The 25,209-nt window shown below is 46.9% G+C and overlaps 1 protein-coding gene across 1 annotated transcript in view; it reads left to right on the top strand.

The window, feature by feature from the left end:
* Window positions 1–25,209, top strand: part of SYNE1 (spectrin repeat containing nuclear envelope protein 1) — a 2,361,447-nt gene that overhangs the window by 668,629 nt on the left and 1,667,609 nt on the right. The window contains exons 26-30 of the mRNA XM_078648775.1: window positions 16,345–16,453; window positions 16,631–16,795; window positions 18,232–18,399; window positions 18,611–18,787; window positions 18,938–19,078. Of these exons, the coding sequence (XP_078504901.1) occupies window positions 16,345–16,453; window positions 16,631–16,795; window positions 18,232–18,399; window positions 18,611–18,787; window positions 18,938–19,078 (760 nt within the window). The remainder of the gene's footprint in view (window positions 1–16,344; window positions 16,454–16,630; window positions 16,796–18,231; window positions 18,400–18,610; window positions 18,788–18,937; window positions 19,079–25,209) is intronic.

Here is a 25,209-nt window from a genome sequence, read left to right as displayed (position 1 = left end):
CACCACTTCTGCAACCTTGGTGCATCACCTATCAGCACTGCCCTGAACCATATCAGCCAATATCATCCATGCCTCTATTGCCTCAGCCACCTTTCTGGAAGACTGGAAGCATGCAACAGTTTACACCCTCCTCAAGAAACCATCAGCTGGCCCAAGCCTTCTCTCACTTCACATCACTTACCTCATGAGGTCCTGACTCTAATACCTAGGGGTGAGAAACGATGTATTCTGTAAAAAACAAGACAACAATGTCTAGAGGTTTGCCATCAACGGTGGGGCCTATTTTGTGGCATTATTTACCTAGACAGCTATGGCTCAAATACTTACCTTATGAATGAGCCTCTCCATAGAGTCACATCAACCTAGATACTTTACCTAAAGGTACTGTATGAACAACCAAGTAAACATATGGATAAAGAACTACACTGTCACAATCTAATCATTGATCTTATACCTATTTATGTATGTCTGTCACTAGCCTGAGAAAATTTGTTTTAATTATTCACATCATTGTTATTATACGTGCACTTATGTAAACCTATAGTGATAATACTCACGCTAAGGGTAATGCGTACCAGACCTTCCAATGGATGACTCGAACAATACAGCCTATCTTGACAAGATATTAACGCTACTATACCTTTGTCCTACACTTTTTCTCCTTTCGGAAATGCTATTCCCTTCTACAAACTTGGTGGCACTGGTTAGTTCAGGCCGCCACTGATACTAAAATTGACCTTCCTTGTTCCTGAAGGAGCGATTTGGATCTTCTTCTGAGACCACATACAGCGCGAAACATGTTGACCTTTATATATGTCCATTAGGGACATATATCCAGCTACAGAGGGACATAATATCCCCTAGAGCAGCACCACACACATTGTTTTAACAATGACAGAGGAATCACCCTAATAAATAGTATCCACTCTCCCTCCAGTCATTTTTTAACACACCACTTTAGACTTCACTGCCACTTACTCCAACGCAACCAAACGGCTTCTCATCAAAAGATCTCCGATAAAGAGACCCTTCGGGGGACCCGTAGGGCATTGCAGTGCTGGCCGACGAGGAGCAAAACCCAAATGATGAAGCATGACATCCTTCGGGGTGTGTGAGGGCATTATGATGAGGACACACTGTCCCCCACAGATAGAGTAGCACACAAGAAAAGTTTCTTCCTCTTTCATCCTCTACAAGGAACAGTGATTCCCTTTGTGTACTAGTTACTTTTCGAGGGGCAAGGGTCGTTGGACCTAATAAACAGCTCCTAGGGTCCCCCCTCTCTATAAATAGGAATACGATAGCAGAAGCCCAATTCTGTAGCAATGAGGGATGGGGATCCCAGTAATAGGCCATCCTCTTAAATCTCATCAAACATCTGATAACGTAAGCACCAAAGACCAAGGTAAAAGTCACTATGGCAGGAGAACAAACCCTGGGTAAAACAAAAATTGGGCATATAATCTCTTAAATGTATTATAAACTAGAAACTGATGAAGATATCAGCACTCCTTTGCGCCACATCTCGGAGGAAATTTGTTGTATATGACGCTGTGTAGAGTTAGGGGGCCAGATGCATCAACAAACCAATTTGCGATTTCCTAATTGCGAATCCTTCTGCTCGGTTCAGCAGACCGCCATGTCCGTGATTGCTTTTAAATAAAGCAATCTTTTTTTTGTAAAGCAGACCATTTTTCTTAAAGGAAGCCGGGATGCTTTACAAAAGAGAAAATGAAAAAAATGTCCTTTCATTTTTAGGTCTCGCCTGAGTCAGCGCATGCGCTGCCCTGGCGAGACATTTAGTGAGTGGGCTTTTCAAAGTGCTACCACATGCTTTTGCTGGCCTCAAGCTTGTGCACTTTCACCGCAGCACCCTTACAGCACGCCTCGCTCCACCCCTCCCCCACCACAGAACATGCGCCTGCGATCACTTTCGCTTTTACGGCTGTGCGGCCGCGTTACTTTTTATTAAAAAGCACTATGCATTCAGAGGTGAACAGACCGGTGTTTACAAGCAGAAAAAGAAAATAAATTAAAGTTTCATAAGACAAAGAGATCTCTAAAATCTCAGGGATGGCTGAAAGTATCACATTTAACATGGGTTCTCTTATCAGCTTCATATCCAGCGAGTGCAAACCGAAGTTGGGTTATCTTCTCTGTGTCGTATGTTGCTGCACAAGGAGACATCTAAACACTATGCCCTCAATAACACTTCCTGCACCCTTCCAATGTCAGCTTTGTGTGCCCACGGGAAGCTTACGGACAATCACGGTCACAATACCTGTCATGTGGCAGTGTCCCTTCCCAGAAACATTTGGGGACTCTGTCTCTCTGCTCACTGAACTCAGGACACAATACACGCGGCTCCAGTACTGCATCTTCACTTTGGAGAGAGTCACCCCCGTCCTCGCCTTGGCCTGATTGGAAATGTAGTCTCCATCTAACCTTTCCAGGCACTGGTAGCTATTGGCCGCAGTTGAAGTTGGTGGTTGAGACTTGAGATGAGCACTTAATAGACGATCATGGCGGCCATCTTGTAATGGTTGACTTTTCAGTTATAATAGAAAAAACATACACATGATTTCAAAAGAATCATGTCTAAATGCATTTTAAAAATTAATTCTTGAAACTAGATATAGCAGGAAGACTGTCATGTCAATCAGTGAACAATTTTACGTAAATCAAACATGCCTTTGCAGCCCCTCCATTCTACCATTCAAGAGCATTTAGTTGCGTCCTTTAGATGACAGACACACTTCTTAGACACCTTTGATCACGATCAGTCGATATACTTATTCAAATCGCACTCCTCGACCTAAGCACCTCTTCCTTCTTAAAGGGATAGAACAGGGACTCAAATTGCCCGACCTTGACCTATATCCTTTTTTACCCCAAATGTTTTGTAATTGTCAGTGGTGTGGCGCAAAATGATATACCACCTCCTACCTCTGAATGTTATGAGGGGTCACCTGATTCTCCCATATATCACAGATATTTATTTGTCTTGTGCTGGCAGTGTCGCCCCAACCCCCCCAAACCCAGGCTTGGTGGTCCCTGAAGTTTTTGTTCTGACCACCAACCTCCCCGCCCCCTCCCCCTCACCCCCGCATCGCAGGGTCGGAGTTACTCCACTGCTGAAATTGTGTAGTCTAATCGTAAAACTCATCCATAGACCTCACCTACTCTGAAAGATTTTTATTTTTTTTATCTTTGTAGTTTTATATAGCACGAACTGGACGCGAAGGTATTGGAGTGCTTTGCATGAGCACCAGTTACGTTACACAAGGACACACTCACAGGCTTCGATTTTGCATCCGCACTGTAAATTTTGCGCTTGAACACTGTCTTTTTTCAATAACAAAACAGCAACAAACAAAAAAAACTAAACAGAAAACCACAACATCAATAAGTTACATAATCTTTGAATCGTGCATGGTGTGCTACCATAAATGATGATGACTATAATTGCTATTTAGCTACCCTTCTATCATCTTTCCCCTCACTGCACCACATTAGCACCAACAGGGCAAATAGCCTCTGTGATTGTTGACAGTTTTAGACTTTTTTTTATTTCTGAAGACTGCTTAGAATTTAGGTTAACCCATGTCTGATGATATGCTTCTTCCAGTTCTGGTATATTTGTAACCCACAAGAGCAGGCTTTGTCTGTTCACTTTACCTTCTTATAACATTGGCCCTACTGGTCCCAGTGTGCTATGTGTTGTTGGAGTGTGTCGGCTTCTGAGTGGGGGTAAAGTGCTGCATGGCTAAACACTTATAAGGTCCCAAAGGCGAGACATATCGGCTATGTCAATGCTTGTTTAAGAGCAGGCAGAGGTCTGTGGGACCACTGCCTGCTCTTAAAAAATGAATTTACAGACATTCACAAAGGCGAAGGGGTCCATTTGCGAATTGGTTACCCCCTACTTGAAGAAGGTGGTAAAATGCGAATGTTCTGCAACCTCATTTCGGTCGCAAAACTTTCATGCATATCGATGCGATTCGGTATTAGGAAGGGATGCCTTAAACACGCCCCTTCCTAATAGCGAAACACAAACCCATTTTGCGATTCGGTAACAGGTTACCGAATAGCAAAATAGGGTTTGCAGCATCAGCAGAGCATGTTTTTTGCATTCGCAAACGGCCGATTCTGTGAATCGGCCGTTTGCGATTGCGATGGCAATAAATGCTTGATGCACCTGGCCCAGGGTCTCTAGTGCTGGTCCTGAAGCACAAGATTTTCTGCACTATCAGACTTTTGAAAATTTTATTCATTTAGAATAATTGAATGTAATTTTTTCCTATGTGACTATATTGAATACTTGGTATGGGCTAAACATTGGTTACCCCTGCTCTAGAGGTATCAGGCTGTTCACAACCTGGAGGTGTTTAAATGAATGGATGGTTTTGTTGAGTTAATCTTCATGCTAAAATAGGAATTGTTCATCTGAAAATTGCACATGAAGCATCAGTGCTATGGGGGTGCATGGTGAACTGCTGACGATGGCGGACACGTGAGCGCTTAGAAACGCTTTGGCCCAGCATTTCTCCTAATTAATTGAGCGATTCAAACCAGACTTGCTAGTCGCGAGTGGTGGTCCCGATGCTGGGAGCAAAGGCGCTAGCCCTGAATGGAAGACCGGGTATGCTGTGCAGCCTGTGGGCGAGGGACGCCTGAAAGTAGCTGCAGGGCCTGAAACCCCAGCCTCGTGTACCGGATTGAAGCGGGACCCGCCAGACCCAATCGCGGAAGCTGTGGAGTGACTGCGGGGCTCATACCGTAGGAGATGACCCAGCCGCCACAGGGAGCAATGGTGTGGTGCCTGAAGGTGGGTGTCTGCAAACACACACAAGAATAGCGGGAGCCATCCAGGGCTGAGTGACGGGGCCCGGTGGATGAGTCCAAAGAGCCGTACCCAGGCACGCGGCACAGTTGGAATTGCCGAAGCCGCACTGCGGAGGTAGTGATACAGGGAGGAGAGCAGCCATAAAGAGACAAGCCTGCTGAGGTTGGGACCCCTTGGGACTTACTGATCCGGGGACAGCAGGCAGTCCCCGAAGATACGCCATGGTGCTCTCTGGTGCCATAGCTGTGACGCAGGGCATCGGAAGTGAAGTGCACGGCAGATCCCGAGCAACGGGACCGACAAGAACCATCAACGTGGTGAGTGGAGGGAGAGCAAAGTGAGGGCCCTGCTGGGAGGAAGGTAGAGGTCCCTACAGCACATCAGCAGCCGCATAAAGTATGGACCCGGACCTGCTGCATGGTGGGACCTGCCTGAGCCGCGCTGTGGAGGAAGGGGTACAGAGGCGGAGTGCAGCCCTGAAGAGATGAGCCCACGGAAGCTGGGGGCCCTTGCGATTTACCGTGAGGTCCCTGAAGACCCACCAAGGAGCTTTTCGGCACCATGGCTGTGATGCAGTGCAGTTGAAGTAAAGGGCACTGCAGATCCCGAACAATGGGATAGAAAAGGGCCACTGACGTCGGGAGCGGAGTGAGAGCCAAGTGTGGGCCCTGTTGAAAAGAAGGTGGGGGCTTCTGTAGCGCATTAGTAGATGCATAAAGCACAGACACAAGAGTGCTACGGGAGCGCACAGACAATGCAATGCTCCACTAGTGAACAGAAGTGTCCAAAGCTCACAAAAGGCAATTTGGGCACTGGCGTACAGTAGCAAGACGTGGAGGGCTGGCCACATCGGCGCACATTGGAGGCAGCAGCGGGCATAACCATAATCCGACGAAGTGAATGCCTGGAGGCCACAGTGAGGACTCAATATGTGGCAAAAGGGCTGAGACTGTGTACGCCTGGGTGAGATGTTAGAAGAAGCGGCCTGAGGCAATACAAGATCCACAGGAGGAGCCCTGCGCAGGGCTGGGCCACTAGCTGCTCTGAGCAGTAGGGAGAGTAGTGCTGCCGGGGGATGTCTAGGCGATCTGTAACCCCGGGGAGTTCCCTTGGAAGGCCTGCTTCGGAGTAGAGCGCCATCAATGCCAGAGCTTGTTATGATGGGGAAACCATGGGGGAAACAAGCTGGAAATGCCCCTGAGCAAGTGGAAGAACTTGTAGACTCACAGAGGGGCAGCCCCAAATCTCAGCCGCGACCGGACCCCATCCAGCAACAGTTAGCTCAAATATTGGAAGCCGTTTCAGAAACAAAGGCCACGCTTCACGCAGACTCAGTGGGCCTGGGTCCCCTTTGAGCAGAGCACCAGAAACTTAGAGGGTAAAGGGAGTAGAAACGGAGATCGCAGACCTAAAGCCAGAACATAAAGCCCTCTCTGTAGGTGTAACGGAACTTACTGACAAGGTCCGGATACTGGAACTATGGGCAGAGGACTGGGAAGGCCGAAGCTGACGTCGGAATTTTGGGCATCCCGGAGGGGATCAAAAAGGGAGCCATGGTGGCATATCTAAAGCCGTGGCTTAAAGGTGTGGTGGCCCCTGGTTCGCTGACCCAGTTCTTCACAATAGAAAGGGTGCATCGAGTACCGGCACACCCGGCGGTGCCGGGACGCCCCCACGACCAGTAGTGGCTATGCTACTCCACTGCGGGCAGAGCAATATAAATGATAAATGATGGCGCAACAAGAGGTGAAACTTGTTACATGGAACATCCGGGGAATGGGCTCTATGTCTAAACGATATAAGATTTATAATTATCTGAATCGCAGGGGAGTGCAAATCGCACTATGAAAGGAGACCCATTTGACTAAGGTAGAGGTTAAGAGACTGAAGAGGAGATGGAGGGGTCAAATTTTTGCTACTGGGTTTTCAGCATTTGCCCGGGGGGTTTTGGTGTGGATCAGACCCTTTGAGACAACCTACACCTTAATAGATGTAGAGGGGCGGTATATGCTGGTGGAGGGGCAACTGGCAGGGCAAGAGATAACAATCGGTTCTTGTTACGCCCCCAACCATGACCAACTAGCATACATGACCTCCCTTTCCACACACATTGTGAGTTTAGCAGTGGGGCAGATGGTTTTGGGGGGAGATTTCAATTGTGTGGCAGGCATCCGGCTGGACCGGTCTCACCCACCTCTAGCGGGAGCACAAGCACATAGGACAGCAGCAGGGCAGCGAGAATGGATGGACACTGGGACTTACAAGATATATGGCGCATGCGGCATAGTGGGGTTAGGAAATACTCATGCTATTCGCACCTACACCATCTCCACACAAGAATAGATGTATTTTGGTGTACACAGACCTTTGGTTCTCTCACCCGGTCTACCGAGTACTTGGGCCATACATGTCCAGACCACAGTCCCCTGATGCTGACATATTGCCCTCGGAAGTGAAGACCCCCAATACCCACTTGGCGACTCAGCCCTGCTGCACTAGAAGATGTGCCTTTTGCAGCATCTTTACATGCTACTGTGGAAACATACTTTACTGAAAATGCAAACACTGCCTCCACAGAGCTTGTGGAATGGGAGGCTTATAAGCCGGTGGTGATGGGGCGTTACATGGGGAAAACCATTGGGTAACAAGGAGAGCTTCATAGAGAGCTCACAGGAATTGAAAGTGAACTGCAAATCTTAGACAATATGCAAGGGCCGGGGACCCAAACATGCGAAGAACTATAGGCAAAGCGAAAGCAATATGATGAGGCGCTGGAGAGGCTTCGGTCCCATGACAACAGAACGTACATGGATAAAGTATAGTGAGGAGGGGAAGGCTGGGCGCTTACTGACATGGATTGTTAGGCCCGAATAACGGGGATCCCCAATCACCCGGATTAAGACTGTGGATGACAAGACAGAGTATGACCCGGAGAAGATAAATGGAGCCTTTCAGACATATTATAAAGAATTATACACGGCCCGCGGGCAGCCTTGAGAGATTGCCACATTTCTGGCTCCTTTGGCCCTGAAGGTAGTTGAAGATGAAGCCATGGAGGAACTGGATGGACCTGTTACCCTCCAGGAATTCAGGGGCGCCATGGTGCAGTTGGCGGGGGTTAAAACACCGGGCCTGGATGGCCTGCCTACAGAGTTCTATGTGAAATATGGGCCCACACCCGCCCCTCGTCTTGTTATTTTGTATAATGAAGTTATACCACTGTCTAAAACTGAAAGCTTGGAGGCAGGGGTGAGGGATTATAGGCCTTTGTCGATGCTGAATATTGATTTTAAGTTACTGATTAAAATATTAGCACTTAGATTGATGCCCCACATGAAAAGCCTGATACATCCAGACCAAAATGGGTTTGTTCCCTATCAGAATACATCCTACAAGGATGTATGACGTTACAACGCAGGCTATTACAACGCCTGCCTTTACAACGCGGTTTTTACATCGCAAACCTTTACAACGCATAGTGCTTTTAGGCGCTGGATAGTGATTTATTTAATTTACTATTCCAACTCCAGTCCCCATGGATAGTAGGGAAGGTGTTGGATAGTAAATTAAATATATTCCCTATCCTAGAGCGCCCCCCAGCGCAATGCGTTGTAATGGTTTGCGTTGTAATGACCGCGTTGTAATGGTAGTGCGTTGTAAAAGTTTCGTTGTAAGTGATGTTTACCATCCTATAATATGCATCGCTTGTACTCAGTACTATATCATCCAGAGGCCCAGAATCTAACGTGGGCTGCATTGCTTTCGGTAGATCTGGAGAAAACATTCGACACAGTCAGTTGGGACTAATTAATGGGGGTATGCAGAAAATGGGATTGGGACTAGGGTGGCTGAAATGGGTCCAACTATTATACACCTTCCCGATGGTAAGGGTTAGAACAAGTGGCACTATTTCCCCAGAATACGCAATATCCTGAGGGACTAGACAGGGATGTCCCCTATCACCGCTATTGTTCACATTGGCGGTTGAACCACTGGTGGAGTGCTTTTGTGGAGGAGGGGAGGGAATCGAGTTACAGCTGAATGGAAGAACATATATAATCTCTCTTTATGCAGATTATCTGCTGATTTATCTAAGTGACGCCTGCGCAGGAACAAACTCTGCCTTTGAGCTACTAGAGAGCTTTTGCCACTTATCTGGTCTGCTGATCAATCGACATAAAACACACCTGTTCCCTGTGACCGGCCCACTCCCTAGACCCAGGGACCTCCCTGAGGAACACAACTGGTCATCGGCTTCCTTTAAGTGCCTGGGCATTCAGATTTTTCATTCTTTGGAAAATATGAGGGAAGGCAACCTGGGACGAACGGTTCGTTCCCTGTGTTCTTGTGTGGCATTTTGGAGCTTGCTGTGGCTGCCATTGATGGCTAGAATCTCGCTGACCAAGATGGTCATGCTGCCTAGGTTGTTGTAATTATTTGTGGGAATTTGCCAGTAATTATGCCTGCAGGCTGGTTTAAATCCCTGGACTCACTTGTTCGAGACCTTATTTGGGCAGACAGTAGGTGCAGCGTTGCATTGCGGACCCTGCAGCGCCCTATGAGTGCGGGTTGATTGGGGGTCCCAGATTTCTAATCCTACCAGCTGGCTGCACAACTTCAGTTTGTGGCACAGTGTTTGGAGGGGGTGAACCAGGAGGGATCATACCTGGCAGAGACTGGGCAGCACCCGCCATTATTACTAGCTGAACTGCTGGCCCCAGCCATTAAAACCCCTTATACATCAATCTTGCAAACACAGCTCTGCAATGCTGGAGAAGATGCATGGCTAGACGGCTGGCAGGACCGCGGTACACACCGGTGTTGCCACTGATAGGGTTGCCTTATGGGGAACCTCTGGCGATCTTAGGGGCGGAACAATTGGCGTCTTGGACGGAGGTCAGAATAGACATGACCGGGGACTGCTTTCTGGATCACTGTCTACTCCCCTTCATGGACCTGGCGAAGAGTTATGGACTCCCTCCGGGCCAATTCCTAATGTATGATACGCTGGTGCGGACATTCGAACGACTGTGAGGTGCTGGAAGAGAAGAACCGACTACACATGGGGTTCTCCACGCAGTGATAACGCTGGGTACAGCGGGCCACCAAATAACATGTTTTTATACATCGCTCCTGGGGACATCCCGGACACTGATGCTTGCCCTTAGGAGGAAATGGGAAAGAATACTTAGTAAAACACTCACTGGTGTGGAATAGCGCTGCATCCTGGAATCACCTAAGAAGATATCCCACAACACCAGCCTACAATATTTGCAGTTTAACTATGTCCATATGTCGTATATGACCCCACACCGCATACAGGCTGTATTTGGAGGGGAACCTAGAGAGTGCCCAAGATGTAGCCAGCTAGATGCAGATTTTCTGCACATGACATGGAGCTGTACAAACATGCTGGGATTTTGGGACAAAGTGATGACTAAAACTAACAATACACTGGGTCTTGCGCTAGCCCACTCAGTTGAGGTCTGTCTACTGGGGTTATATACTAGGCCACCTAAACGTAAGGTAGGTCACCGATTTATCAATCTGGCTTTAGCCGTGGCCAAGAGGAAAATTGCAGAACCTGGACGTCAGCAGGGTGATCGAGAAGTGAGTACCTTGGCGACAGCAGAGGGTAGAGCACTACATAATGAAGAGCTGAAGGGCATGCGCAGGCGCTCTATTTCAGAGGCGTGGAGGGAGATCTTATTTAACTGGGAACACCCGAGCAGCCCCAATAGTGGAGAAGAAGGGGACGGAACTGCATCGAGTGGCTCTGACTGATGGGCTTTAGAGCATGATGCAGATCTCGCCGGGGGCCGCCTTGTGGCCCGGGCCCGAGGTTTACCCCTGCTTTCCTCCCCCTCCCCCTTTCCAATGCAGCCTTGGATAGCTGCCAAATATTCGAGATATATGCAACATCGTAGATGGCTGGGTGGGCCCTCCTGGCCTTGCCTCCTCCTTCCCCCCTGGGGCCCCCTAAAGAAGAAATCACACTCCTATGCTGGAGGAGGCAATGATAGTGGCACCAACATTCGCAGTCTGACACTGTTTCCCTTGTTTAAGTTTCTTTGTTTATTGGGTAATGATAAGTATACAATGATAGTAAGTGAAAATAGATAAAGATGGTATGCAATAACTAATCACGAGATAGGCCCCAGGGGTACGAAATTTAGATCATAAGACATAAGTGGATGGGATAGGAAGAAGAAGTTGCCCAAAGACACAATGCACTGAAACAAATGTTTAACCATAGGTGGAAGTGGATAGATATGTGTACTGTTTTTGGGTGTAATGTATGCTTTAAACAAAAAAGAAATGTGTCATTTATATGTCCAATGCCCAATCATGCCACAAATTAGCAATATATGTTAGAAGAGTAATTCATCTTGAGTTAAACTATGTATCTGTTAAAGTATATTACTATAAATGGCAATAAACATATTTTCAACAAAAAAACGCTGCACTCCTCCAGTGGGGCAGGACGTGTGAGAAGCATGCATGGTTCTGCACCCGTCAGAGACCGGAGGAGGCCAGGTCGGACCCTCCCAATTGGTCTTCTGGCACTAGACCTTCAGCTGAAGTTGGTTGTAGCCTCCGCTGGTCACACTGCTACTGAGGAGCTGGAGGAGGGGGGGGCTTGAACTCCAACATAAGGTGGGCCAAGCAGGGCTTCTTGCCAAAGATCTGGGATCCAGTCGCCCATCTTGCCGTATGCTGCTTTATCAGATTATCGTTTCCCTATTACTTCACACCCCCCTGGGCAAGTTTAGACAATACTTGTTCGAAGTTTTTCATTCTGCTGCCCTGCCCTGTCCGGATTTACATCATTTTCAGCATTGATTTTGGGCTTTATGGGGAAATGCAAGACAGCTGTGGCAGCCCCCACGGCCCCAGCAATACCCACAATGGACTCCTTTTTACAACATGCAGCGGGGGTTCTAGATAAGGAGATAGAGCTTGTGGCACATCAGCTTTCTTGTTCCCCAGCTAATCACTTGCTTCTTCATTTATCTAATCCCCCAAGAAGATCAGCATCACACAGCCCAGAGTTGGTGGAAGTGGTTGAGCCAGTCGGGGATCCTCCACCCTACCCAGCCCTGGCCAGGAAGCAGTCGGCTTACCCGAAGCACTTGACATTGCGGATGAGGCTAATAGGATCAAAACAGCATCAGTGTTTGTGTCTGGTCATAGTAAGAACACTACTAAGCCAGTGGTCTCCTGCCCCCTTGTTTCAACAAGGGGGGTATTAGTGAGGTTTCTGGGATCAGGGCTAAAAGAAAGTGTTTTTTGACAGAGGGTAAGGCTTCCAGGGCGGAGGCCCCGATATCCAACATACATGGCGCACAGGTCCTCTCTAAGGCGTCTATTGCAGCCATGATGAAAGCGTTTGTGGGTTCCTTATTGACAGGAATGGACTCTAAACTGGAAGCAATCAAGCAACGATTGAGCAGGAACATTTTAATCTGACCCAGTATAATAAAATGGGTATCAATGCAGCTAAACATGGTTCTCTGGCCATACTGAGACGCTCTGGCATTGAGAGTTTTAGTGATCCTGAGCCATGTACCATAAATCAGGAGGATGTACCACCCCCCCACCCCCTACTGCAGGAGAGTACTCTCCAACCCAAACGCCCCCCGCCTGTGGTCACAAAGGAAAGGGGAAAGGGGAAAGGGTCCCCCCTTGAGAACCCCAGGATGAAGGCCTGTTCAGGCATTGGCAAGTCCAATAGCGGGGAACCAGGTATGGAAGGGAAAGTCACCCAAATGAATGGAGTGCAAGGTACCCAGAGTCAGAGCGCAATTACCCTCCAACTCCCACTGAAAGCTACACCTTATGTTGTGGTCTTAGGGAATATACCCCTGCTGAAACCAGGTGTTACAGAGGACTCTTACCAATTGAAGAACAAATTATTGTATTGGCTGAACACCAACACGATCTTGGGAATAAGAGTGGAGAGATATATTAACATAGTGCAGAGAGTTGCTTGGGTACAGGGGTAAAAAAATATTTGTGGTGGGACTGTGTTATAATCAACTTCAATCGACCATACGTGGCAGAGAGAATCCTCCATGCAGCTAATTTAATCATTTACTTAGGTCCCGACATGTCTATTGTGGCCCTCCCCCTGGGCTTTTTTTTATAGTCCCTTGAAACCTGCAACATCCTCTGTATCATAGTTCCCAAGGAGGTTTCCCGGTCAAGCCAATCAGAAGTGGCAATTGGGGTTTCTGTCCGTTCCCCTTTCAAAATGCCTTTGCCCCCCTTGGGTTCCTGGATAACTGTAATTGACTCTCAGCAATAGTGCCTTTGAAAATGATGGCTCTCGTTCCATATGCCACTCCTATTTATCAGTCTGACAATGGTTCTTCTGGGGCCAGTTCTATGGACAGAAATCACTGTAAATGTATTTCATGGAACATTGCCAGTCTGGCAAGCAAGCTTCTTGACCCAAGATGGTGTTGTTTTGTAAAAAAGGTTGATGTCATATGTTTGCAGGAGACTTGGGCCATCACAAATTCCTTTTTATGGAGGAGAATAAGTCCTTTATTGTGCCTGCCTCTTTGAGGGCTGGTCGAGCTAAGGGTGGTTTGGTTGTTTATGTTCCTCTAATGGTGAAATGCAGTATTTCAGTGTTGGCCACAGATAACCCATGCTTGCAGGCTCAGTTATTCTCAGGTGGGGTTTGTAAACTATTGCCTTTGAACTTTTATAATGCCACAGCATCTTTTACAGAGGTTTGTAATGTCTCCCGGTTGGATGAATTCTTGAGCAATCTTAATGTCACCACCCTTCACTTTAATATCCATTTATGTGGGGATCCGAGAGAGCTGGGCACTGGGGGCTTAGCTTGCACCCGTCTATCAGGGATGCAGTTAGAACATACCTGACAGGGAGAGAACCTTAATGCCCTATTGAGTAAATGTGATCTTTTATCAGCAACTGGTATAATGGACCCAGTCCAGACTGCTATTATTCCCACTTTCAAAGGGAGTTGTAGTGTCTCATTTATTGATTTCATTTTTGTTTCCACCCCCTTTTTTTACCTTATATTGGAATTCTCTATTGAAGCAATTATCCATAGCAATCATAACCCCCTGAATCTTAAAGCTAGGTTGCTCCTACTAGCCCAAAACAGGGGGGGGCTCATTGAAAGCCTCAGATGGGGGTAGAAGACTCAAATGTACCCAGATCATACCTGATTCCTTCCACGAGACCTTATCAGCTAAATGTCAAATGGAGTTACAGACATGCCTGACCATGCAGGCAGAGCCAGGAAAAATCATCAATGCTTTTGCAGCTATTTCCCACTCAATAGCTGATATACTGAAGGCTCCTGTCACCATAGGGCATTCAGCTTGGTTTCCAGGATGGTTTGACTCCGCCTGCTTGTGTCCATCTAGAAAGCTAAAGGAAGCACAACACATTATTCCAAGAGATATCTGCAAAGTAAAAATTTGTAGAACGCAGTGTAAAGAAGCTCTGGTTAGGCAAAAGGAGGCACTGAAGGAGGATGCCTAGAATAAGCTTATCGAGGCTGGTACCCTCAAGAGTAGCAGCCAGTTTTGGAGCATTGTTAACAGCCCCTTCCTGGTTTCGGACACAGCAAATGTCCTTGATGCCCATATTACCGAGAATGAATGGGCTGACCATTTTGACGAAATGTTCCAGTGCCCACCGGTCCAGAGTGCCTTCTGTGTAGCAGGAGTGGTGGAATCTGCCTTGTCTGTGTCAGAGAGGGAAGTTAGGTCGGGAATAGCTTGGGTCCAGATGGGATACCTCCCGACCTCTATATTTCCAATTTGGAGTTATGGGCCCCCGTCCTCACCTTAGTCTTCAACGCAGCTTTCAAAGTTGGTCCTCCTGTTTCTTTGGCCATCTCTACCATTGTTCTTTTTTTTTTAAATTGAATAGAGACAGTACAAACTGTTATAGGCATATCTCCCTGACAAATTCAGTGGTCAAAGTGGTTAGACATATTTTATTGGACAGGGTATCTAACTGGGGGGCTGAAAATGACATCTTGCCAGATGTTCAGTAAGGCTTTTGTCCCGGTTGATCGACCGTGGACCAATGTCTGAGACCTGTTCATGATAGTTAACAGGTACACAGTTGCCCGTCCCAGTACCAATTATCTCGCATTTATCGACCTGTCCTCTGCGTTCGATCATATGAATAGATGCAAGTTGCGGCAGAACTTGCTATCCATGGGGGTGGACTGGGACATTGTCCTCTTCCTACAAGATCTCCATTGAGATACGAAGGCAGAGGTTAGCTATTCTAAAGATTTTTAAGGTAACCCGACATTTCTCTATACAGAGAGGGGTCCGACAGGGTTGCATTTTAGCCCCTTTTTTGTTTAATTTATATAAACAATTTGGAGAAGGTACTACTGGAATCTAAGGTGGATTATCTTTAGGCGGGACACCAGGACTTTCCTGTTCTTTGGTGCTCAGATGACGCCATCCTGATGGCCAGGACTGAGAGGGGCTTGCAAACGTTGCTTAATTTGTTCGTTCAGTTTATGGAAGAGCAGGACTTGTTCAATAACTCAAAATCCTATGTGATACAAGTAGGTGCTCGTTCGAGTTGGCCCGATACTTATAAGGTTAATATCCACCTCCGTCCCCAGGACATGTTTCATCTCCTATTTGGGGGTCCTGTTGAATGGCAAGATAAATTGGGGGCCCTTGAAAAACTCGTAAGAAAAGTGACCTTTCCCGGGCGAATGCAACTATTTTTAATTTTGCCTCCAGATTGGACAATATTGCAGCTCTACGGGCCAAGTGCATCCTAAAAGTATTGTACTGTAGTAAAATCTGGGGCTATATTGCCCTTGATGACCTTCAAATCACGGAAAACATATTTTTGAGACAGCTCTTGGGCCAGTCTCCCCTGAGGGAGGGGGGTGCGGCCGAGAATTTTGCTAGGGCCGGTTTCAGCTGCTTTTCTTACAGGTGGCCGATACTGCCGACCCCCGTAACAAAACCGGCCCCCACCCTGTCGACCCACCGGGGAAATGCCCGGTGCCCGCAACGGCCAGTCAGGCCCAGCCAAGATAGCGAAATAAAGGGAACAAGCTCCTGTTTCATGAGGGTGCAGGCAGAGGATTCTTCACAGTTAATAACATAATTTCCATGCAAAGCAAATCAAAAAGTTAAATGCACAAATGGATATTTCCCATGAGTACATGTTGACAAGTTATAGCATGCCTGGAAATCAGTGACTTCCCTACATTTCTTTGAAAATGTCAGAAAAGATTTGTTCTTGTGAACCAGTACCGTATTCTACCTATTTTATCGTAGAAATGAAACATCTGACTCATTCAAAATGTCTGAAGTTAAAGGGTTTATTATTTTTTAATTTATGGATTCACATCTTGCACAAGTTTGTACCTTACATTATTTCATCTGCAATATATACGTGTGTATGGGTTGATTGCTTGACATTTGTTGGCAGGGTATATTACATATGTATGTGTTTGTTTCCAACAGATTTTCTGACTTGTCAACCTGGATGACAGCAAATGAGAAAACATTAAAGCAGATCAAGGGTGGTGCCAAGGACACAGCTAAATACCACCAATTTAAGACCACTGTCGAGGTGAATGAAGAAATATACGAAATCTTGTTTCCATTATTGCTTAGCTATTCATATGCATATTCATGTAGACCTTTTGGAAACGTTTTTGCATTGTTGCTTGTATTGTTTTCTATGAATTAATGTTCTAATGCATACAAATGTTTCTTGAATATTCTTATCTGTGTTATTTGGTTGCAGGAAATCAGGCAGAATGTCAGCAGGCAGGAAGAAAGTCTGAGCTGGCTGAAATCAAGGCTTAATGCTTTAGCAGGGGTATCATCTGAAAGTGAGCAAAGGAAGCAGGACACAGAGCTGTCCAAATTAGCAGCAGATTTGAAAAGCTTGTTAGTTATGCTGGCCGAGGTATGATTGCTTTGACAACTACTTGTAATAAAAGTGGTTCCTTACTAACAATAAAGTGATAAACAATAAAATAATTGACTAAATTAAGAGATGTATGTGATGCTATAAAAAAAATGTGTCTTTTACTGGACTTGATTCTGAGACAGTAACACTGTGTACAAAACAATCAACAATGTTGAGATGCCACCTACAGGTCTTTAAATGTGCATATGGAATGATTGTACAGAATACTGAGATGGTGTTTAGGTTTCATTGAACTATGGATGTGTTAGCATTTTTTTCCCATTTTGAAATGCAGAGAGTGGAATTAAACAGGGCAGAACAACACTTATTAAAAGAGACAGGAAATACTCTAAAGGCAGTTCTAAAATTATTTTGAGAAAAGGCTCAGTTGATCATTTTGACTGCGATGCCACTCTTACACAGTGGTTGCTTTCGTGGTACTGTGTTATGTTCACTTAAGAACAACCAATAAAAAATATTTAAACCTAAAATCCTTATGAGGGACAGCGGTCATGGACACCAGTCTACGTAGTTTGCGCAACAAATGACTGTGGGCACAGACCCAAAACTTATGAGGCATAAAGTAGAAATCACAAAACATTTCAAGAAGGGTATTGTAACCTCAGCAAATGGTAGAAAATTAGCTGACAGCCCTCTCGTAGTGGCTAAGCGTCTCCTATTAGTAATGTGCCTAATTAGAGGATATTGGCAGTATGGGGAGATGTCTGTATTTATTGTGCTACTTAATTTGCACTCATGCATGAAATCATTAAGTCAAGTTCACAATGTGAAGTTGTAAATTGCTTGAGTTGAGTAATTCATTGACACAATATCTGTATAATTGATAGAGTGCAGAACAGGATGAATCAAGTGAAGTTATCATAGCAAATAAATTCACTTTTTAGGCACCAAACAAAACCACCTGGGCTTGTAATCCTGAACATGCTTCTTTCAAATCATTTACTATTATGAACAAAATGATCCATGACAGCAAAGTGCCTCAGAAGCCAAGTTATTTCAGTAAGAACAATTTGTGTTTTGCTGTGATCCCAGTAAATACTAAAACCCTGTTGATGGCATCAAGCAAACAACAAAAGACTCATATGATGCCATAGCAGGACAATTGCATCCTTTTCAATTGCTTTTCTGAAATTGACAAAGGGGAACAGAGTACTGAATATAATGTAGTACATTTCCATTCAATCCAAGTAGCGAGAACAAGTGCCACACTCTCACATTTTGAAACATCCCATCTTATTTCAATCATCCATATCATCTTTAAATATTTATGTTTTGAATTAGAATGATACTTTTCAGCAACTACATAAACAAGCATTGCAATACACTTCAACTCAATGTTTTGCCAATTACAGTTTCAATTTTAGATCCTGGCAATGTGAAACTAGTTTTTGTCATTTATTTTAAAAATACAGACGGAGAAGCTCCTAAACACTGTTGGGGATTGTGTCCAGTACAAAGAGGAGGTAAAAAGTGCACTTGAGGAGTTGATCACCAGTTCCAAGGAAGCACAAACAGAAGCTGAAAAGATTTTAGACACAGAGAGTCTAATGCAGGCCCAGCAGTTACTTCTTCATTACCAGGTAACAGTGCATTAGGTATGTAAAACTACATGTCCCTTCTGCCATTGCACCATGTCCCTTCTTTATTGAAAAATATGGCATGTTTAATAATTTAAAGAAGATACTATGCCTCATGTTATGTCTTCTTTATTTTGCACTGTGGTACTTTAATACCTTGTAAGATGAATTCCGTGGCTGTATTCTAAGCTGAGCTAAACACTTTGTCTTACAGCAAAAGACAAAGAAGCTGCGTACAAAGAAACAAGATGTGCATCAGCAAGTAGTCCAAGCGGAAAAACTGCAGGAAGAAGGGGGACTGGCAGCAGCTTCCCTGAGAGATTTGCAGAAGCTGGAGACCACACTTGGAAGTATGGCTCAGGCAATGGAAAAACAAGAAGAGCATGTGAAGGTGAGCTGCATTTAAAGAAGGGGTACATAGATCTGTTAAAGTTTCAGAAACAGCCATTAGCAATCATGAGGTTTTTGAAAAGTCCTAGAGGCATTCATTTGATATTTCTCACCCATTCTCTTAACTTGTCTGTTTTGTGTTTTTACTCAGAGCACAATAAATAAATGGGAGCAGTTTGAAACTGGCAAGGACAATATAGTAATGCATCTCAAGCAAGCAGGTTCCACTCTGGAACACAGCCTTAATTTCAGCAGCTTGGAGAGCCTAGCATTGGAGCTCCAACAAACTAAGGTAAGGGCAGGCTATTGTATCATCCTATGGATTCCCATTGTTAAGATGTCCAAAGTCTATTGTCTTCAGTATCATTTTCAGTCAGTACACTTGTTATTCAATGTTTCTGTCATTTCTCAATGTGTAGTTTGTTTCAGCACTTTAGGAGTCCATCAAATGCCGAATATTAAAATACATAAACAGTGATTAAGCAACAGTCATTTCCTTTATGTCAAACTTTGGGATATTGGGCAAGATACCAATGAATAATGCTGCTTATGAAGGAATGTGGTAATGTTCTGCATGGCACAGAGCTATTCATTTACTGATGTACATATGAAAATGATCTAAGAAATAATTTGACTTTGATTATAAAAACTTTGAAGAAAAATACATTAAAGCCTTAAAGCATTTGGATGTCCATGGTGCTTAAACAGAAGGAGAGAAGCACTACAGAAACAATACAAATGAGTCCGTATACAGGATTCAGTGGGGAATATAGTTATATGGAAAGTGGACAACTGTACCATATCAAATCAACTAATGCTGTGTTCACAAATTTTGGTGTTCTTGAAATCAGAAGCAACGCAGAATGCTTACACATTCACCTAACAATCCAGACCACTCTGTCCCTTTTCTACATAAAACCCAACTTAAAAGCTGATGTGAAAGAAAGTGTTTCCATAGTGCTCAATATTGGATGGTTGCTTGTGTTCTCATATGTCAGATAGTATCTTCTGCTGAGTCCTTACAGCATTATTCTTCCATTTCTTTGTTAAGAACCCACAATTTTTAAACATGAACTCGCAAACATCCACACAAACAGTGAATCTTCCCAGGTGTCAATGCCATTCCCAGACACCATTATACTGAGGATATACTTCACAAGATGACCATCTGGTATCCTCCGCCCAAAACTTGTCACTTTCTAAAATATTTGCACTTTTCCTTTCTATTTCAAAGAAGAAGAAGGATTATTTGATGACATTTATTGCTTTGGTGATACTGTTATTTGTAATATTTAGTTCATCATGTGCCTTAATCATATGATGGCCTACGGCTTACTAATCACAGAAAATTAAAAACTGATGTATGGATATTCTTGTTTATTTGTACTGTACCTAGAAAGTCAAGGGAGAAAACTGCCGGCATTGCAGATGGGTAGTCTTCACTTAATATTTTGAAATTATATTTCTGCTTAGCGTTCTTCTTCTGGTACAGATCGTCATGAGTCATGACCTTTTGGTAATGCTTGCTACTGCCGTGTAAGTCAAGCCTCTCTTTGCCAATTTCTCCTGTACTTCTATAAAACATCCATCTGTGCATTTGAACCAAACACATTTAGGCATATGCCCATTGTCCTCTACTTTACTGCAACACCTACAGGCCTGTGCTATAGAAATAGTAAATAATACATAAAAATAGTAAATATAGCTCAAAAGCACTGTGTTAAATATACTTAAATGTAGGTAGTTTGTGAGAGTGAAAAAAAAGCATATTTAGAAAAGCATGTTTACAAATATCGAAATATGTGCAATGTCAGAATTCCTATCCAGTTGCAGCCAATGCAAAATGCAATAGAACCTTTGACGCACTCTTTTCACAGGCAGGTCATGCCCAGGAAGAGAACAATGTTTCTGGATCCCAAATAGAACAGTCATAAAGCTCTTAGATGTGGGTCCATAGACCTTCAATTTCCCTCTGAGCATTTGCAATTCAAGATTTGATCAGTGTGACTACTGTTTTTTGTGACTGAACGTATGCGCTGTCAATTTTGGATCTGAATCATATAGATATTTATTATTTGAAACCTAATTACCTTTTGTAGCAAAACAAATCCTATGGTCTGAGCACCTCCCTGTGAGCCAATTACTCATTGGATTAAAAAAACACAAATTGTAATATCTTTGACCAAATATTGAATATCATATTCTAAGTGTGTCCAAACAATTGCCTTCTTCAGTTAAACATTATTGCAGTGTCCCTGCAGTCATTGCCTATTAATGCAATGCATCTCCCAATTTGCAAATAGAAAAATCATTTTGTATTGTAATATTTTGTTCAATTCTATAACACAATCACAAAGCTTTTTTGTGGTTTATGCTGCCACATTGCATCAGAATTAAGGCCCAGTTTATAGTTTGGCAGATGGGTTAAGTTCCATTCCCATGGCAAAGCAATTTACTCCCACCATGTGAGGATACTTCACCCCCCACATTTTTCGATGTCACTCAGCCCAGCACACAATTCTTGCTGACACGGTGGTTCCTCTTAATACATTCAATGTTTGACAAATGGAGACGCATTTTTTTAATTGTCAAAATAAAATAAAAAATTCAATGACAACTTCACCATGGGAGTTTTCATTTTGGGGTTGCGGGAGGTCGCCGGGGCTCGGGTTGCATTCTCGAGCCCCTCTCGGCCCTATGGACAGGCAGCGATCTTGTCTGGGGCCGAGGTGATGCCCTACAGCGCCGGCAGCTGCTGGCCCTGGCGGAGCCACAGGGGTCGAAGGACCCCCCCCGTCCCATCATGGGTCGAGGCTGATGGGGGTCCCCTCGTCCCTCCCCGGGCCCCTCTCATCACTCCACCCAGGCGGCTGCCTCATCAGAGGTCGAGTCAGCCTTGGCAGTGCCACAGGGTTTGGCGGGCCCCTCTTGTCCCCTCATGGGTCGAGGCTGGCAGTGGCTAAGCGCGCAACGGGAATGGCCGCCTTGGGGTAGAGCTCCGCTCTGAGCTCCCCTTCCCGGCGCATTTCTCCGGAGAAGCACTGCTTGCAGCCGGCCGAAAATTGCCGGCGCTGCTGAGGGACACTGCCCCTGAGCACCCTGCCAACTTTGAGGGAGATCGGTGCACCCAAGACGCACCGAGGATTCCGCGGCGCTGAGACCGCACACGTCGCCCCCGACCTCGGAGGGCGCTCAGGACAGACCGAGGCTTCGGCGGGCGCGGAAGGCCCGAAATTGCGGCCTGCACACAAAGCGGACACACGGAGCTGTGGTGCGGGGGCGGAGCCCGGGACCCGGCCTGACCTGACCGGGGGACCCGCACACCGAGTGCTGACTGCCTCGACACCTGACCGGATGGACGGCTGCGTGTAGCTGGATGAGGCCGACCTGACCGCCACGAGCCGGAGGTAGGAGGGGAGGAGCTGATCCACCGGTTGCGGAGGCCTACCACTGCCCGCCGGATGGGCCCGAGTCCTTGCCCCTCCACCGGGCGATTCGCAGTAAAGGTTCTGCGTGGCCACGAGTGGTGAGTGGTGCGAGACTGGACGGCGGGAACGGCCGGACTGACGACGCAACTGCTGAGCGCTCTGAGGCGCGTCCGACGGGGGGCGGACCGCCTGCATATCGGCAAGGAGCGGTGGGAACGCACAGGCGCCCGCGGCTGGGGAAACACGGCGCCTACAGCACTACCTGCACCACGTGAGCGTCGCAGTGGCCTGCACGGCCCACCACCGTACCTGACTCACCACAGGGGGGCGCGCGCCGGCCCCGCGCTACATGCAAGCAAGGACACGACGGCCTAGCTGACGCCGGACGCCGCATGCCACCGACACGAGGACACGGACGAAGACACCTGCCCACCTGCGGGCCGCGAGCACTGGGGGATAGTCCATTACCCCGCCACACGACAAACGCACGCACAGGCTGGCCCTCTGGGGGTGGAACACGCTGCTAGAGCGGGAGCAGCGCCGTGGTACAGATGTCTAACGGACCTAGAACACGAACCGGGACCGGCGGCACGAACACAAAGGGCAAGATGGACAAGTCCGGGAAGAGCAACGATCCAGACCAAACGGCGGTGAAGCTAGACACCATGCTGGCAGCAATGGAGAGACTAGAAGAATCCATACAACTGACCCGCACCTCCCTGGCCACCAAAATTGATAGCGTGGTCATAGACCTGACGCACCTGAGGGCGGACCATAAAAAACTGGCGGAACGCACCACGACTCTGGAGGGTACTGTGCAGACGCTTCAGCCTCAAGCCGACCAGTCGCACAAGCAAATACAGGATCTATTGAACAGGGTGGAATTCCTGGAGGACAGAGCCGAGGATGCGGAAGGTAGGACCCGCAGGAACAACGTGCGCTTGGTCGGGGTCCCGGAGAAATGGGAAAGGGGGACCCCAGAGGAGCACATGGAACAGTGGCTGAAAGACATACTACCGGAGGGATCGCTCTCCCCAAACTTCGTAATAGAACGTGCTCACAGAGTCCCCACCAAACCTCTGACAACAGGCTCCAACCCGAGGCCCATGCTGCGCCGCATAATGAACTACCGGGACAGAGACTCCATACTGCGAGAAACACGCAAACTCCCAGAGATCCGGATTGAAAACGCGTCAGTAATGTTCTTTCCGGACTACACCGTGCAGGTACAGCGGCAAAGGCATTCCTTCATAGCGGTGAAAAAACGCCTGAGACAGTTGGGCCTGCAATACTCTCTGCTGTTCCCTGCGAAATTGAGAGTTGTGGCCGGGGAGCGAACTCATTTCTTCACGGACCCCACAGATGTGGAAACATGGCTGGACAGCGGTGTAGATACGGACCCCAGAACGACTGCAGGTCCTGCGCCCCGGCGACAATTCGGAGGCAACAGAAGAAGGCATAGACCCCGCCAGAGGTCACAGACTGGGGCACGAACAGCGACAAGAACTTCCCCCCCAGCGGACACCGCGAGGCAGGAGAAACAAGACGCCCTCCGCCTAGTGATGGAACTCAGCAGATCCCCTGCGCAGAGCGACGTGGCGGGCGGCAGCACGCGGGAACTCCCCAGCGACGACGAAGCCATTTATGGTGTACCGGACTCCCCAGCATCGGAAGACCGACCGGACGTCACTCCCCAAACGGAGGACTACATCAGCTAACTGCACAGCGAGTACAGCAATCTGTAGAGACATTCGCACAAAAACCACCGCAGCAGATCTGACGAAACACGCCAACAAAGCCGCGACGCAGCGGCGGCAGAGAGCACACATAGCAGCGAACTACACCCTCGACCCTGAAAGTCACGCATGAGGCATGCACACACCGGGAGCCTCCTCAGTGGGCAAGAGACCAAGAATCAACACTGGGTGCCCGAACTTAGCCGAGGTGCAGCTACAGAGACTCCTCGCTTCGCCTGGCAGCAGATCGATTGGGACACGTAAAGTATAGAGTTTCATGCATGTACAAAAAGGGGTTCACTGTATGCAAGGGCGGTTTAGACTGGCACATTCCTCCCGGGAAGGCAGTGGGCCTTCATGCAACTACTATATTGACTCGAAACCACTGATCACGTGCGCATAGCACAACCACTCCCTTAGATTTGAGTTTTGTTGCTCTCCTAGAGAGTATGGACGGGAGCACGTTTCGCATCCGACCTTTTGGTATTTTGACTGTTCATAATGTTCATTGGCTTATTGTTCCGTTAGCCATGTTTCCTTCCACTCCTCTGGTCTTAGTGAAGTGGTGTGCCAACTTAAGTGTTTACTCGATTGCAGGGACCGCTTGCTCGATGGCGGGCGCGGGATGCGCGGGGAGGTGGTGGGAGATCTGGGAAAGGGACAACGTTAAAAAAATGTAATGTCAGCCATTAAGATATGTACGTGGAATGTGAGGGGTATACATACACCGTCCCGGCGTTACCAAATCTACTCGTACCTCAAACGCCACCACATACAAATCGCCCTCCTACAAGAAACACACCTTAGCGCCACGGAAACTCCCACACTACGTCGCAGGTGGTGTGGACAATTATATGCTACGGGGTTCTCGTTTTATGCTAAGGGGACACTGGTGTGGGTCAGGCCGGGCACTCCATGGACCACATTGGACGTACACTTAGATTCCGGGGGGGCGGTACGTAGTGGTCAACGGCAGGCTGGATGGGAACCCACTGGTACTGGCCTCGGTGTATGCGCCCAACGCAGGGCTGGCGGATTTCCTTGCCCAATTGTCGCACACGTTGGCCCCCTGGCATGGTGTCCCCTGGGTGCTTGGCGGGGACTATAACAGCTCATTAGATCTAGCCCTGGACCACTCCCACCCTTCACCGCCCAACTCACAGGCACGAAATACTGCGAACACACTCCAGGCATGGTCCACACAATGGGATCTACATGATGCGTGGCGCACTCGTAACCCACACTCCAGAGTCTACTCA

Source organism: Lissotriton helveticus, chromosome 6 (genome assembly GCF_964261635.1).
Source record: "Lissotriton helveticus chromosome 6, aLisHel1.1, whole genome shotgun sequence".
Lineage (NCBI taxonomy): Eukaryota > Metazoa > Chordata > Amphibia > Caudata > Salamandridae > Lissotriton > Lissotriton helveticus.
Note: the sequence above shows the minus strand (reverse complement) of the source record. Positions and strands in the feature narration are given on the sequence as shown.